We start from the raw sequence: 17,233 nt of genomic DNA on the forward strand, positions 1-17,233 counted from the left end.
AGGATATGCAAATGTTTAGTAAGATGTACTCAGCTGTCCTAGGGACTGGACAGCTTACCTACTAGCATTCACAAAGCCTCCAGTTTGATTCCCAGCACTGCACACAAATTAAAATGGACATCTTCTCTAATTACCCTATTCCTGTACCTTCAGTAGTACCTTGACATGGCATACTGGAACTGCTTGCCAATCCAACAAGAAATGTCATGGGAAATAAAAATGAAACTGAATTAACTTCATTCAGTCACTTGTAAGTGTGTGCGCGTGGTCACGTGTGTGCAGACAGAGAAAAGGTCTACATTGGGTGTCTTCCTCTTTTGCTTTCCATTATACTTTTAAGCCAGGTTCTCTCAGTAAAGCTGGACATTATCAATTCAGCATGACCGGCTGGCCAGTAAGCTCCAGGGATCACCTCAAAAGAGAGACTGGGGCTCTCCTTTGAGGGGTCTGTACTCAGTATTTGGGCACATCTGACTTTCTTCTGAGCACCTCTTTCTCCCAGTCCTCATGCTGAAGCCCCAACCTTTAATAAAACCTCCAGCTTAGCAGGGCGGTGGTGGCGCATGCCTTTAATCCCAGCACTTGGAAGGCAGAGGCAGGTGGATCTCTGAGTTTCAGGCCATCCTGGTCTACAGAGTAAGTTCCATGACAGCCAGGGCTAAACAGAGAAACCCTGTCTCAAACCCAAAACAAAACAAAACAAAAATGACCAACTTAAAGAGTGAGGAGCAAAAGGAGAAGAAAAACAGCAATACCGGGTGGCGGAGCACACCAGCTGAACGCACAAGGCCTCTCGATGTGAGCCCCAGCACAGCAACACAACACCCCAACAGGTACTAAGCAGAGCTACACTGTACGTGGCGCAATGACACACTTTTGGAGGCAAATGACCTTGTATCAACTTATTCCCAGACTGTCTATATGGCATCAGCATGTAGCATTAATATATATCTACTCATTACATAATCATCTAACTCTACCCTGAGCTCAGTTGATCTTTATTTCCTTAATCACTTACTCTTTTAGAAATTTTGTTTATATTGGTGCTTGTCTGTGGATGTCAGAAGGTGTCAGATCCCTGGAGCTAGAGTTAGATATGGTTGGGAATTGCCATGTAGGTGCCGGGAACTGAACTCGGCTTCTCTGGAAAGCAGACAGTGCCCTTAACCACTGATCCATCTCTCTAGAGCTCCTTATGTTTTCCTTGAACTCCTGACCCTCCTGCCTCCTCCATGCTGGCACCACAGTCATGCTCTACCATGCCCAGCTATCTTGCCTATTAAACAAGCAGAATGAAGTGTCTTCTGCCGAATCCTACCCTAAACCCAGTTTTAATCCAATGCACGTGCATAAAGAAGTTTTCAAAGGACACAATATTACCATTCAAATAAAAATAAATTACCACATGTCCAGTGTAGTCGCCTGAACAGGCTGGGATCTCCAATAATAATTCTGTTCAACTGCACCGTCACCTGCACTTAACCCACCTATGGTTTACATATCATATTAACTCACAGTATCACCCCTGTATCTGTTTCACGATGAGTCACTAAACATACCTTTTTCAATTGATGGCATCATCAACTGCAAGCTCATTAATAACTAGATTATGTTATGACATTATGATTATTATAGCTGACCATTTTCCCTGTTTTGTCCAACAGCTGTAGAGACAGTTAAATATGCAGCCCACCTACCAATTAACGGTGCACATACACACATGCATGCATACATACATACATACATACACACACATACTTATGTATAAATACATTTTTTTGTTTTGTTTTGTTTTTGTTTGTTTGTTTTTCAAGACAGGGTTTCTCTGTGTAGCCTTTGCTGTCCTGGAACTTGATCTGTAGACCAGACTGACCTTGAACTCACAGAGACCCACCTACCTCTACAAGGCAAGTGTTGGGATTAAAGGTGTGTGCCACCACCGCCCAGCTATACACACATTTTTTTTCTTTAAAGACAGTGTCCCATGTACTCAGGCTGGCCTTTATATTGTTATACACATAAACATGACCTTGTGATCTCCTTGCCCCCATGTCCCAGATGACTGAATTACTAATGTGATCCATCATACCTAGTTATGTAGTGCTGTGGAATGAACCCAGTTTTGTGCATGGGAGGAAAACTATCTACTGAGCTATATCCCCACACCTACCAAGACTTTTACTATTTGTCAATTAAATACCCTCATTATGTTTTAAAAGTCAAAACTTACTGTGTACATTACAGGAAAAGAACATGTGATTCCTACAAATCATTTTTGATGTGGCTAAACAAATCATGAATAAAGCATATAAAATACATTTTGCATCTGTCTTGTGGAAAGTTGGAAACTGAGATTTGTTATATTTTTTATTCCCAGTGACCTTACAATTATGCGTACTTGTTACCTTTTATATACAGATTTTTTTTAAATATAACAAATTCAGTAAATTATGAATTTAAAAGTGAATACTTTCCAGGGCTTGTTGATATAGAGAATCGAGCTTTAAAATCCTAACATCTTGTGTTGTCTGGACAGACATTAAGAAATGAAAACAAGCAACTACCATATAAATGCTGAATAAATATTACTTAATAATAGCTTAAAAGCAAAACAAGACAGAGCACCTTTAACCCCTACACTCAGGAGGCAGATGCAGGAAGACCCCTGTGAATTCAAAGTGGGCTACAGAGCAAATTTTAGGCCAGCCAGGGCTACATAGTGAGACACTGTCTCCAAATAAAGAAGTATAGTTTTATCTGCACCAACAAACTTCTGCAGAGCCTTAGACACAGGGAGTGGAGCGGCACTGTGGTATTATGGATGGCATGGCTTATAAAGCCCAAAAGTCACAAGTACAATTGACTAGAGAAGTCCTGTGCTAATTGTGAAGAGACACAGAGACAGGTGTAATCTGAGAAAGAATAACAAGGAACTAATCTAACTTGGGCCTGTAACAATAAAAACCTACACACTCTACAGAAACAGTCTACACTGGGCAGACTAAAAAGCATTGTTTTATAGTCCCTTTATGATTTACCTACGAGAAAGTCATTAACATTATTTCTGCTTGAGAAATCTGGTAACTCACTGAAATGACTAGAGTTGAAAAATAGTTAAAATAAGTAGATATTTTAAATGATCTATAATGAAACTATGAAAAAAACTTTTAAATTTAGAATCTTGTAACTATAACAAAGTTTTTGTTTTTGGAAAAATGGTTTTAAATTTTTTTCTAAAACTAACACATGAAAATTTGTTTACAAACACCCTGCCCCTGTTTCTAATGTCTGAGTCTGTTTCAGTATTTTCAAAAACAAAGAATTTTAAAGTGTCATCGTGTTTTTTATTATCTGACTGCAATAAAGCTATGAAACCCTTTTTCACAAGCCCTAAGACATTAGAAAAGCAAGAGAAATGGGCGTAATCATGCACAGGACTGGCCACTGTGCCAGAGCAGGAGGCGCCAAGCCAACATACAGACTGCACCCCTACACTCACCAATTAAAAGTGCTGTGTTGGGCAAGATTTGAATCTTTTCACAACATCAACACCTTAACTTCCTTCTTGTTCCACACTCTGGCCACAATCCACTACTTTTTGCCCTTAGGCATTAGACACAAAAAGAGATCAGTAGCGTAAAAAGGGTGAGTTCCCACCTTTTATACAGTTATCTCTTTGTACTCCTAATCACTTATCCAAAGGAGAACCTATTTCCTCTACACTTAGATGCTTTAGGCACCAAATCTGCGTAGTTTTTTTTTTCCTACATGGATGCCTACAATTCAATTCTGGCACTAATCATAGGCTGAGATCCATAAGACTCCTCCCCACTTCAGTTGCCAATTTCAAATCCCAGGTCTCTTCAATACTTCTGATCAACTGGTAATTAACTGAGGGATCCTACAACCCTGCCCCCAAAGTCCACTAATTCTGTGTAATGGTTCACAAGCTATGGGGAGCAAGATCACCAGTTTATTTTAGTAACTATTTAAAAGGACAAGGATGAACAGCCCGATGATGTACCCACCAACCCAGAGTTCGTGTGAACTCTTGGTTAAAAGTTTTCATGGTTGTTGTTCATTTTACGGGTATAGATATTTTGCCTGAATATATGTCTGTGCACCCCATGGAACTGGAGTTACAGACGGTTGTTTGCTGCCATGTGGATGCTGTGCTGGGAACTGAACCTGGTCCTCTGGAAGAGCAGTCAGTACACTCTTAACCACTGAGCCATCTCTCCAGTCCCTAGAGTTCTGCTGTTTTAAGATTTTTATTTTTAATGTATGTGCATGAGTGTTTTCCCTGTATGTATGTAAGCACACTACATGCATGTCTGGTGTTTGTGGAGGCCAAAAGAGGGCACCAGATCCCCTAGAACTAGTTATGGAGGGTTGTAAGAGAGGATTGGTTCCCCTAGAAGTGCAGTTAACAGACAGTTGTGAGCTGCGGGTGCTCCAAAAGAGCAGCAAGCACTCTTAACTGCTGAGTCATTTCCATAACTCTTATTTATTTTATTTTTTATTTATTAAGTATATTTTATATAATATATATTTTATATATTTTTACTATTATATTATATAATTTATATATTATAATATATAATACATCAATAATAAAATATATATTATATAAAATATATAAAATAAAACAGAAATAGAAATATTTGTTATAATTAATAATAAATTAATAATTTATTGTTATTCCACAACTTTTATTAAGAGTCCAAAGTCGGCATGAATAATTAAATCACTGACTACTACTGGTCATTAAGTTAGTCTCTAGTCTCTTGCCTAATGCTGTGGTCACCAAGGGAGACTAACAACCCACTATTCACATGATTGGTGTCTCTGATAACCAGCCTTTATCCTGGAGCTGTGCAGGAGCTTTCTGGTTACTAGAAAATTCATGAATTTAACAACAAAATTGACAAAACAAGAAGACGAAACCCTTCTACCACTACACAGACATCAAGGGTTTTAGAAGCTCTCAGAACTGGGGACTCAGTCAAATTTTATAATAAAAGATGTTCTAGTCAGACATGGGATGCTCCCATGATCTCAGCACTTGAGATGTGGAGGCAGGAATAGAGGGAGCCAAAAGCCAGCCTGTGCTACATCAGATCCTATCCCCACACTGCCCAACTTGTCCCCCTGCCCAATAACTACGATTCTCCTATCATTCAGGAAATGACACGGGCTTTAGAAGCTTCGTGCCAGAGACCAAATGTTAATTTGTTACATCACAATCTGTCAAGAGGATGCTTTGTTCTGACTTAGGAGAGGAAAACTACCCAGGCATGTGGCGATGTTGGCGATAGCTACATTAAACGTGCAAACTCATCACACAAAGTATTTAGTGTTCCAGACAATAAAGGAGGGAGATAAAAAGATAGAGTTTCAATGTTTTTCTACATATTTCAAATGATTAGGGGTATTGAAACCCACATAAAAACCACATCACAAAAGCTAGGAGATATTGTGATGAATGACTAATACATGTAATGCAGAATACGCCTATATCATGTTTGGGTACAGCCAGTTTCTTAACTCTGCATGCTTACATCCTTTGCCAACATAAAAAGGCTTTCTGTGTTACTTCTTTAAATGGTTTTTCTGAGTTGTACCCTTTTCTTCTCCTTCTGAAACCCAGAGCACAAGTCTGTTAGACCTTCTGGGACTGCCTCACAATCCTTGAAATGTATGCTAGTCTGCCTAATATTCTCTTTTCCTCTGTGGTGCAAAATCTATTAATTTTTTAGTTCATTAACACTTTCCTTCTTAATACCATTCTGCAACACACACACACACACACACACACACACACACACACACACACACACACACACACACACCAGTCTGAGATTGAAGACTCAGATCCTCATATGCACAGCCAAGGAATAAGCTGAACATCATATGAAATTTAGCCATGCTTTAAGCTGCTCTCGACCTGCAATCTTCCAATTATTTTTTTGTAACCTGAATACCTTCTTAATCCAACCAGAAAGCTGGAGTTTTATTCATGTGTATTTTTTGCAAGCTATGCTAAGTATTTTCTGCTCAAAAAGAATAAAGAGAAAAGCTCATGATGATGTACCATATTCTTCAGATCACAACACCTCTAATGGAAAAGCAACTTCAACTCTTGAGATTTAAGATATATATGCCCACTCCTGAAGCTGTCTCTGCTACAGGTGTGGCCACAGCACAAGAGCGAGCCAGAGCTCAGGGGGTAAAAGTGCTTCCCACACAAGCCTGCCTGCCTGAGGTCAATCCTCAGAACCACAGAGGAAGGAGGAAACCTACCTACTCCCCAAAGTTATCCTGAGCTCCACACAAATTCCATGTGTCTACACTCATGTGCACATAACAGATAAAAGAAAAAAAACTTAATTTAAAAGAAAAGAAAAAAAGGAGAGTGAAACATGGGTGAAATCTCTGCTGCCTCCAACAGTCAGAAGATGCTTGCCCATTGGGGCAGCTCCTGGCTTCTCTCTATACTCTGACTGCCTAATGGGATCTTCTGTACTGTGAGCAACGGTCAGCTGAGGCATCTGCTCAACAGTAGGATGTACATATGTGTGGCAGCACAAGCCTCTAATCCCAGCACTTGGGAAATAGAGGCAGGAGGACCAAGAGTCTAAGGTCATCCTTAGCCACATAGTGAGTCTGTGACCAGCCTGGACCACGTAAGACACTCACAAAAACCAAATCAAACTGTATACACAAAAGATGAAAAAACAGAACTGGGCAAAGACAGACCAAGAATCCAGACACACAGAATCCTACCCCCTTGCCATGCTAGGACACAATCCAATGTAGCCAGAGAGTAATGAGTCATCACTGAGCATCTTGAGCTTTCTGCTCAGATCTCACAGAACCTTGTATGACTTCTGGTCCTATAACTGTGATGGACTGAGCTCTGGTGATTAGATATGCTAACTTCACAGAAGGAGATTATCTTCCTTGAGCCTGGCCTACTTGGTAATTCTTTAAAGGGATTCTACAGATGGAATGACTCAACAGGCTAAGAGTTCTTACTGCTCTTCCAGAAGTCTCAGGTCAGTTCCTAGCACCTAAAAAGGGCAGTCCATAACCATCTCTTCAGGACTCCTTGGGTGCTGTGGGATGTTCTGCATGGCAAATGTGTTGCTGATTAGTCAATAAATAAAACACTGATTGGCCATTGGCTAGGCAGGAAGTGTAGGCGGGACAAGGAGGAGAATAAAGCTGGGAAGTGGAAGGCTGAGTCAGAGAGACACTGCCAGCCGCCACGATGACAAACAGCATGTGAAGATGCCGGTAAGCCACGAGCCATGTGGCAAGGTACAGATTAATGGAAATGGATTAATTTAAGTTGTAAGAACAGTTGGCAAGAAGCCTGCCACGGCCATACAGTTTGTAACCAATATAAGTCTCTGTGTTTACTTGGTCGGGTCTGAGTGGCTGTGGGACTGGCAGGTGAGAGAGATTTGTCCTGAGTGTGGGACAAGCAGGAAAACTCTAGTTACACTTGGGCACCTCCATTAACATGGCATATACACACTCATACAAGCATGCACCCCCAGACACAGATAGACACCAACGGGCAGGTGGACACACACACACACACACACACACACACACACACACACACACACACACACACACTCTTAAAATAAGTGCCAGCTATAGTGGCATGTGCCTTTAATTCCAGCACTTGGTAGGCAGAGGCAGGTGGATCTCTGTGAGTTAAGAACACTGTGGTGTACATAATGAGTTCTAGGACAGCCAGGGCTACACAGTGAGACCCTGTTTCTAAACCAAACAAACAGAAATAAGAAAGGTTGGGGGGAACACCCTGTAGATCAGTAAGTATTTCCCTGAAAGACAAAAAATTACCAAAATGGGCACAAAAGAAATGGAAAATTTTACTATTTATATAGCCCCTGAGGAAACTAATTTTTTTCTTTAAAATTTTTAAATTAATTTATGACAATTTATATATGCATGCAATGCATTGTGAACATGCAATTAAATGTTTAAATTTTTATATTACATTTATTTTGTGCATGCATGCATGCCAGGCTGCACATGTGCAGGACAGAAGGCAACTTGCAGGAGTCAGTTCTCTCCTTCCACACACAGGTTCTGGGAGTCAAGCTCAGGTCATCAGGCTTGGTGGAAAGAGGGGTTACCTGCTGCGACATCTGCCCACCCAAACTTAAATTCTTTTATTTAAGTTTGAAAGATTTCATTTTATTCTTTTTAATGTGTGTGTGTGTGTGTGTGTGTGTGTGTGTGTGTGTGTGTGTGTGTGTTGTGTTGTGTTGTGTGCATGCGAGTGCAGGCACCTGTGGAGGACAAAGTTGTCAGATCTCCAGGAGCTGCAGTGACAGGTAATGTCAGCCACTCAACGTGGCGCTGGGAACTGAACTCTCATGCCCAATCCAATTTTCTTCTCTTTCTCTGGCTGGCCTGGAACTTGCTGTGTAGGCTAAGATGACCTCCAATTCATACAAAGCCACCTGCCTCCACCCACTGAGGGCTGGGATTAAAGGCTTGCAATACCAACACCCAGCTACTCCATATTTCTTAATCAAAGGCCTTTCCACAAAAGAAAAATCAAGGATCAGATAGTTTGAAGGAAATTCTTTCAAACATTTTAGCAAGAAAAAATACCAACCTTACATTAATTTATTTAGAAAATAGACAATGCAAGAAGGGAGGGGCTGGAGAGATGACTCAGTGGTTCGGAGAGCGAGCTTGCTATAGTTCCTTTACAAGGACTTCCCAGCACCCACATAGGGTGGCTCACAACTGCCTGTAACTCCAGCTCCAAGGGGTTCAACACCCTCTTCAGGATTCCTGGAGTACAGGGACACATGTGACATTCACTTACACATACACAAATTAAAAAAAAACCCCAAAACAATTAAAGAGCTGGGCAGTGGTGGCACACACCTTTAATCCCAGCACTCTTAAGGCAGAGGCAGGAGGGTCTCTGTGTTTGAGGCCAGCCTGATCTATGGAGCAAGCTCCAGGACAGCCAAAGCTACATAGAGAAACCCTGGGGGTTGGGGATTTAGCTCAGTGGTAGAGCACTTGCCTAGCAAGCGCAGGGCCCTGGGTTCGATCCTCAGCTCCAAAAAAACAAAAAACAAAACAAAACTTTCTTTTGCCGGGCAGTGGTGGTGCATACCTTTAATCCCAGCATTCGGGAGGCAGAGCCAGGCGGATCTCTGTGAGTTCAAGGCCAGCCTGGGCTACCAAGTGAGTTCCAGGAAAGGCGCAAAGCTACACAGAGAAACCCTGTCTCGAAGAAACCAGAAAAAAAAAAAAAAAAAAAAACCACAACAAAAAAGAGAAACCCTGTCTCAAAAACAAAAATAAACAAGCAAACAAAAAAAAAGTCTCAAAAAGTTAAATAAAAGAAAACAGACAAAAAGCTCTCAACTTTATCCACCTGACCGTTGTCTGCCTGTCTAGTCAGCCACCCATCCACCCACCCACCCGTCCATTTGTTCTCACGCCTGCACACACCTGGCAAGCCATTCTACTGAACTCATCCTGACCCTTCCACTATCATCTGGGTCAACGCTATCCTGATACAAATGAAAGGCACCCCAAGTAAGAAGTGTGTTAGCCAGGTAGTGCATGCTTATAATCAACGCTGAGGCAGAGGGCTACTGCATACTACTGTGCTGCTGCAGTGGAAGACTCCTGTCTGGCCTACTCTCCAAAAGCAAAGTGTAGGCCATTATTTCCCACAAGCAGAAGTGAAAACCCTAAAATACTAAATCTCTGTAACTGGGACGTGGTTTTCCTTGTGCCATAGGACTCCAGCCAAAACACTGTGATACATCTTGACATTCACGTATAGACATGTACATTCATCTCCTCTTGGCTGTTTCTCCAGAAAACCCTCAGGAATTCACACACTATCATCTCTTCTGTTTATATCAGACATTCCAGCCAAGGGATTCAGGAAAGAAAAGGCTGGGAAAGGCTTTGTTTGTTTCTCACTTTTCATTAACACAATCTTAGAGCACCTGACCTTTATAGCCAGCTACATCAGGAGGAAATTATGTCATTATTTCACTTCACTCACATGATCCCATGAGAAGAAAGGACAAAAGAGAACCAAAGGAACAAGGTGGGTAGGTGGGGAAACATACATTGAGTAGCATGTCATCAAGCATATTTCTTCTCTCCACAAATGAAAGAATCCAGCTCTCCAGCTGATGGAAAATGACAAAAGCGTCGGACCTGAAATAATAACGACTCAGTCTGCCATTAACAAAGAAATAAATCACAATGTACTGGAGAAAAATAAGGCACAGACTGAAGGCCTGATTAACCTTCTGGATGAAGAAACTGAATAGATGTAAAAAGGCTGTTATTACTGGATAATAATATAGAACCACAAAAGAAGCGAAGAACTAGGGCCAGCAAGAAGGCTCAGCAGGCAGTGGTGTCTGCTGCCACGCACAATAATCTCCAGGACCCCCGTGGTAGAAGGAGAGAAAGTCTGCAAGTTGTCCCGACTTCACATGCAAGCACATGCATACACACAATAAATGAATAAAATGTAACAATTTTTAAAAAGAAACAAAGAACTGATCTAATGTGCAAAGCCTTGGGGCCAATTCCCAACAGAGTTAAAAGACAACCAACACCAAAACAAAGGAACCGTTCTATTATCTTTGCAAGTCAGACACAGCAGCCCCCAGGCAAAGAACAAGGATGCAGGCCCTTCTGTAACCACATACATTTTGCATCTGTAGACAAACCGCTGAGTGAAGGCACTCACATGGATGGAATATAAAATATACAGAGTCCCAAAGGACCAGAAGGTAGATTTGACTATGCACACTCTACCCATGCTTCTTTCCAGGGTCTCAAGTAACCCAGACTGGTTTAAACTCTTGATCCTCCTGCCTCCACCTCCTAAGTACTGGGATTACAGGTTCATACCACCACATTCTACCACTATGTTTGATTTCTGCTTTTAAGAATGAGATCCTTAAGGAACTTTACTGAATATTTACTAATCTACAGGAATGTCTAAGATGTCTTCAAAGGTGAGTAAAACAAATAACTGGATGTTTGTTCAAGGTTTAAACACAGAGGCTACTGATGAGGCTTGTTGAGTTAGATTTCCTTCTGATGGCAAGAAGACAAGAAAAGATGTTTCTTTTTTTTCTTGTTTCTCCATCCTGTCTGTACTTTCAAACTTTGTTGTAAAAGTCTTGATATATATTTTACAAGTTTTATTTATTATTTGTGTACATGCATGTGAGTGTTTGCGTGTGTGCACATGCACATTTGTGTATGTGCCTGTGTTAATTAAAGCACACCACAAACATGCAGGAGCCTGTGAGAGTCAGAAGAGGGTATTCGACAATCTAGCACTGGAGTTCCAGACAGTTGTTAGCTGCTGTGTGGGTGCTGGGGATGGAACCTGGGTCCTCTGCAGAAGTGCTCTCTGACACTGACCCATCTCTCTGGTCCTGGGGTAGTCTTTTTAAATTTGGAAAAATAATAAAGGCAGGGTATGGTGGCATGTGCCTGCAATCCAGGGCTGGGCAGGTAAGAGACAGGGAGATTAGGAGTCCAAGTTCATCTTTACTACAAAAGGGAGTTTGAAGCCAGCCTGAGCTATATGAGAGCCTGTCTCAAAAAAAAAGGGAAGGAAAGGAAAAAAAAGAAAAAGCCAGGGTAGTGGCACATGCTTTCAATCCCTGCACTGGGAAGGCAGAGGCAGGAGGACATCTGTGAATTTGAGACCAGCCTGGGCTACAGAATGAGTTCTAGCATGACAGCTAGGCAGCAGGGCTACATAGAACTACCATGGGCCTAAACACTGTCTCAAAAAAAAAAAAAAAAAAGAAAGAAAGAAAGAAAGAAAGAAAGAAAGAAAGAAAGAAAGAAAGAAAGAAAGAAAGAAAGAAAGAAAGAAAGAAAGAAAGAAAGGAAAAATAAAAGAAAAAGGAAGACAGCTGAAGATAAAGAAAATGATGAAATTTTCAATTAGAAGAAAAGGATACCGTTAACACAGAAGAAAAGCAAACTGCAAATGAACCACAAAGACACAGCTTAAAAAGAAAGACTGAGTTGAGGCCAAGACGAAGGCTTATTTAACACCAGCTGATCAGACAACATCTGTAAGCTGTACACATTTAAGCTTTACTTCTAACATACAAACACAGCAAATGCTTTCTACATCTGAGTAACTTAGCGAGACCATAGTCAGCATAATAGCTCCTTTCTGCTAAGTTTCGGATCTAAAGCCAGAATCTCCTGTGACATACACTAAGAACATAACATCAGGCTTTCCCGTAGATCTTTACTAGTCAAATGATCCTTTAATTAAAGGCTATCAGGCACAGTGGTTTATGCCTGTAGAGACAGGAGGATCAAGGAGTTTGAGGCCAGCCTCAGCTACACAGCTTGTTCGAGGCCTGTCTGGATGATCTGAGATTCTGACTCAAAAAACCAAGACAGAGCAAATACTCAACAGTTTTATAAGAAGCTGCTACACTCTATCTTTCATAGTGTATGGGTATGAATGATACCACAGAGCTCACGAATTATACAAGTAAGGGCACAGGGCCATGCAGCCTCAACAAGTACTCACTTTCACGGTTTCTTCTGTGTTAAGCTTATTTCCTTTCACCAAGACAATTTGGAAAGGGTTGTTGTTGTCCCAGACATGCTGTAAAGGAACAAAATAAACAAGGCTTTTCAGAGCGAGAAATGAGTATGACATGATAACTGGTGGCTAGTCATATGTCAACCTGACTCATCTAGATGAGGGAACCTCAGTTGAGAAGATGCTTCCATAAGCTCTGGCTGAAGGAACCTGTGGTGCATTTTCTAGATGGATGTAGGAGGGCCCAGCCCATTGTGGGTGGTGCTACCCCTGGGCAGGTTGAGCAAGCCATCGAAAGCATGCCGGTAAGCAGCACCCCTCCATGGCCTCTGCATCAGCTCCTGCCTCCAGGTTCCTGCCGTTTGAGTTCCTGCCTTGGCTTCTCCCAGTGAACTGTGATTCAGGATATAGAAGCCAGCCAAATAAACCCTTTCCTCCTCACACTGCTTTTAGTTATGGTGTTTCATCACAGCAATGGTAACCCTAAGACACTAGTCATGGAAGTCTTTCAGTTCTCACACAGGGCAAATTTATGAAAACAGAGCTCTGACCTAACACTTAAAAATCATAAATACTGCAGAGCGAGGTGGTGCACACCTTTCATCACAGCACTCCAGAGGCAGAGGCAGGTGGATCTCTGAGTTCGAGGCCAGTCTGGTCTACAGTGTGAGTTCTGGGACAGCCAGGGCTACACAAAAAAATCCTGTCTTGAATCCCATCCCACCACCCCAGCCCCCCAAAAATCATAAATATCAAATTAAGCACTAGAACTATTAGCACTTGGTTTTATGTCTGTTAACTCTAGGAAATGAAGTGAGGGAAGAGGCAGGCAGGGAGTAAAAAGGTGATATGCTGGCTCACATCTGCAATTCCAGCTGCACATAGGAATCTGAGGCAGGAGAACTACCATGGGCCTAAACTAAATAATAAGTTCTATGCCAGCCTGAGTCCACAGTAAAACATTGTTTCAACCCCACACTCACCCCAAAACTGTTTTAACGGGTTAAGCTGATAGAAATGAAATATACTGCACTTAGGCAGCTGAGGTAAGTTTGTCACAAGTCAGGGGACAGAGATACAAGCAAGACTCAGTCTGAAAAAAAGAAACAAAATATAACTATACTGGCTACGCCTCAAGCTGATAAAGTATAATGTCTAATCTGCTAGTATTTGGTGTGGGAGTACTAAAAGTGCCATGCAGAAGAAAGCTTTTTTTCAAGCGAATGGCGATGAACTTTTGGCAAAGATGTTGATTTTCACAGAAGGAGAAGTGAGCAAAGGAAATGGGTCTGAGAGAGCAAGTACGCAAACTGAAAACCATGTGGCTGTGGGGTTACCAAAGACTGAAACAGGAATCTTACAGAAATAACTCGCGTTTTCTTTGGTGGTAAAGGGAGAGGGAGGTTGGATGAGTTTCGGTTGATGGCAGCCTCTATGGCAATCATTTCTTGCTCATACATTTTCTTGATCTTGCAACACTCCACAAGGATGAAATGGGGCAGGGTCCTATTCATTACACAGTTCCGGATATACTGTAGTAGCAAAAGAGACAGATTTTTTTTAGGCAAACACTGAAATCAACAAAGAAAATTAATCTGAACAGCACTACACTAAATGTACAGTATAGGCTGTTACATAATTCTCTATCAAGAATATAATCATTTGAAATCACAACACAAGAAGGCTGGAGATGGCTGCTTGTCCGGAGACATGGATTGGATTCCCAGTACCTACATATTGTTCACAACTGTAACTACAGGTCCAGGGGATTCTACACCCACTTCTGGCCTCTCGGTCACTGAATACACACAAATGATTCATACACATGGAGAAAACACCCATACACACAAAATAAAAATAATTTAAAAAACATTACAACACAAGAGCCGAAGAGATGGCTCACTGGGTAAAGAGCCACAACTCCGACAGGATGTTCCCTGATCTCCACAAGCACACCCTGGTGCACACATAAACACACAAAATAAATAAGTGGATATGTAATAAAATCACAATACAGTGACAGGCATGGCGGTGCATCCTTGTGGTGCACTGCTGGGAAGCTAAAGCCAGGGACCACAAGTTTGAGGCCAGCCTGGGAAAACAGCAAGTCAGCCCAGTACAAGCAATACAGAGACCTATCTGGAGGTAGATCACCTGCCCACTAGGTACAAGGAACCCAGTGCAATTGCCAGCATCAGACAAACCATCAACAAAACCCCACAGAAAACAGCTACTGTTAATTGAGCACCTAATTACCTAGGGACCAAGAGAGGGGCATACATTATGGTTATTCTTCCTAACAGTCTCCAAAAGCCTGAGATGCACTTCACAATTCACGGCGTGAGAACCAGAAAGGAGTACCTCACACACCCACATCTCAAAGACCCAAATATAAATGGATTTGTCTGGTGCCCAGGTCACACTCAGGCCAATCAGCCAGGAATGGTATATGTAGGTCCTTCCCCAAAGTGCCCTTTTCCAGCACAGTATTCTAGGTGAGCACTGCCAGCAGCTTACCTAGAAAAGACCTCTGGCCACTTCAGCCTAAGGTTCTGTTTTATTTTCATAGAACCAGGAAATGCCACAAAGAATTCTTAAATAGATAATGACTATTCATGTTTTATATCTATATCTATAGATATAGATATATCTCCCAAGAATTGTTCAAAAGGCTAACTTCTTTTATAGGTCCAGAGTAAGATCCAATGGGTTTTATGCTGGCCTGATGGAGACTGCCTCGCAAGACGGCAGAGCCCAGGAAGAGAAGCTTGTGCTTCCAGGTTGCTCACCGAGCACTTTCACCCTCTTCCTCCTGATCGGCCAAAGGTCAACTGCTTATTACCCCAAAGCTATGCATACAGCTTGTGTCCTAGCCTCCCTCCTGAATCAGGAGCCACCCTGGAACCTCAACAGCAGGTATAAAATTCTGTTACTGTTAAATGAATCTCAACCCTGTTTCCTTTTAGGATGCTTGAGACACAGTGTCATGTAGCCGGGCTGGTTGTGGACTACAGAGCCTCTTGCCTCTGCCTCTCAACTGCTGGGAGGGAGCACATGAGTGGCACTGCCATGCCTGGCTTCAAATCTTTCTTTTCATCCACACATCACTTAATATTTGGCACCTGCCTTATCCCTTTTGGCAGAACAGAATAAAACACACCAGGCATGTCAGCTAACTCACTTGTGTGGTCCAGCAGCTGGGAGGCTGGAGCAGGATTACTTCCCTGAGGGCTATAGAGTGGGACTTGGTCTCAAAGACACCAACACTACCACAAAACAAAATGAACGTCAAATAAACAAACCAACCCAAGCTTAAATCGGCTACTACTGACCTCTAACCTGGCCCTTGCCCAATTACTACTCCTTTAGCAACCACTCTTTAGTTTCCAAATCAATACAAGTATCCTAAGTTCCTTGATGACAAAGCCAAAAATGGATTCTTTCCAAGAAAAATCTTGAGCCAGGCGTGGTGGCACAGACCTTAGTCCCAGCACTCAGGAGGCAGAAGCAGGTGGATCTCTGAGAGTTTGAGATCAGCCTAGTCTACATAGTAAGTTACAGGGCAGCCAGGGATTCATAGTGAGAGCTTGTCTTACACACAAAACATAAATAATTTAAAATACAGATCTCGAGGGGAGTGGGATAGTGCACTATGCATATCTTATGTGAACGTCATTTGATTCCAGAAACAACTCAAGGCAGTTTAATTCTTGCAATGTGAGAGTGAGACTGTTAGCTGGTTTGTTTGCTTCATTTATTTATTTATGGATGGGGGAGACATATGCCATATAGCACGCATGTGGAGGTCAAATTTCCACTTCCACTATGTGGGGCCCAGTGATCAAACTCAAGTTATCAGGCTTGGAAGCAAACACCTTTTACCCACAGAACCATCTCATTGGCCACTGCAGACAGTGTACACTCAAAGAACTCAAAAGTGAAAAAAAAAAAAAGTACATATGAAGATCAATTGAGAACCAATGCTTGCATAGTTCTCTGCATGTGTGGAAGTAATAAAAAAAGGACAAAGGAGTAAGAAATATGACAAAACAATGAATTGGAATGCAGACAGTGGTAAATAAAGCACATGTTCAACATACATGGCCCTGGGTTCAATCCCCAGCAACAACAAAAGAAACAAAGAAACAAAAAACTAACAGAATCTTTCCTTTTTAAAATGTATTACTATTCTGTTAGCATGCATAATGTATGCGTGTGGGTTTACACACCACGGCTTACACATGGAGGTCAGAGGGCAACTCTGGTCCTCAGCAGTGCTCAGCAACCACCTTTACCTGCTGAGCCATCTTTCTGGCCCTTAAAAACAAGAAAACTTTCCTTTTTCCAAGAGATGCCTACAAGTATCTATTTAACAAGTAGGTTTATTTACTTCCTCCAGAATATAACACTTAAATCATATGTTTTCATACAGAAATAATAAGCAGTTACACATAACAAACTGTGTTAGAAAATGCACAGTGTTACAGAAAAATGTTAAGCACTGAAATAATCCACAAGCAGAATGCAAACACATAGTCCCACATTCACACATACAATCATTGTCCTCAAAGCAAACATAACTGGGAAAAGACAAATATTTGC

General features: G+C 41.7%; 1 protein-coding gene across 2 annotated transcripts in view; it reads right to left on the bottom strand.

Moving 5' to 3' along the window:
• The window catches only part of Pik3cb (phosphatidylinositol-4,5-bisphosphate 3-kinase catalytic subunit beta), a 111,765-nt gene that overhangs the window by 37,035 nt on the left and 57,497 nt on the right, over positions 1-17,233 (bottom strand). For both annotated transcript variants that reach the window (XM_052717837.1, XM_052717829.1), the window contains 2 exons: positions 13,993-14,163; positions 12,617-12,694 (listed from right to left, as the gene is read on the bottom strand). In XM_052717837.1, the coding sequence (XP_052573797.1) occupies positions 12,617-12,694; positions 13,993-14,163 (249 nt within the window). The remainder of the gene's footprint in view (positions 1-12,616; positions 12,695-13,992; positions 14,164-17,233) is intronic.

The sequence above is a fragment of the Peromyscus californicus genome, unplaced genomic scaffold, assembly GCF_007827085.1.
Source record: "Peromyscus californicus insignis strain IS unplaced genomic scaffold, ASM782708v3 Scaffold_11__1_contigs__length_118956290, whole genome shotgun sequence".
NCBI lineage: Eukaryota > Metazoa > Chordata > Mammalia > Rodentia > Cricetidae > Peromyscus > Peromyscus californicus.